General features: G+C 37.9%; 1 protein-coding gene across 1 annotated transcript; it reads left to right on the plus strand.

Annotated features, from left to right (window-relative positions):
* Positions 1-3: 3 nt before the first annotated feature.
* Positions 4-480, plus strand: LOC111240275 (leucine-rich repeat and immunoglobulin-like domain-containing nogo receptor-interacting protein 1-B; the record flags this gene model as incomplete). Its single annotated transcript, XM_022770234.1, has 1 exon — positions 4-480. A coding segment is annotated over one exon (477 nt), but the record flags the coding sequence as incomplete, so codon positions are not given.
* Between the last annotated feature and the right edge of the window lie 3 nt (positions 481-483).

The raw sequence follows: 483 nt of genomic DNA on the forward strand, positions 1-483 counted from the left end.
GCAACAGGAGGAAGAAAACAATTTCAACTCATAATTTTTCTCTGCTTGTTGAATATCAGCAGTTTTGTTGTTCCAGTCAGAGGATTTGCAATGAAGAATTGCAAAATCAGTTACAATATTGCCATATGCGCCCAGAATAAACTCAGAGCTGTTCCTCGAGATATTCCCTCGACAGTAGAGGGTTTTGACTTGTCTGCAAACAAAATTTCAAGAGTACAAATATCAGATTTCAAAAATCTACCAGTTTTGACAAAATTAGAACTAAATCGCAACTTCATTTCGCAGATAGATGGCGGCGCCTTTGCCAATCTGATTTCCCTCAAGAAGTTAAATCTAAATAATAATAAACTTGTTGAACTCAGAGAGGATCTTTTTAATGGTTTGAGCAACCTCACCGAGCTCAGGATTACTAGTAATCGCATCAGAGCTGTGGCGTCCACGTCTTTCAAGTCCATGATAAGCTTAAAGTTTCTGGACATTTCT

This window comes from Seriola dumerili, unplaced genomic scaffold (genome assembly GCF_002260705.1).
Source record: "Seriola dumerili isolate Sdu_G_001 unplaced genomic scaffold, Sdu_1.0 BDQW01028815.1, whole genome shotgun sequence".
NCBI lineage: Eukaryota > Metazoa > Chordata > Actinopteri > Carangiformes > Carangidae > Seriola > Seriola dumerili.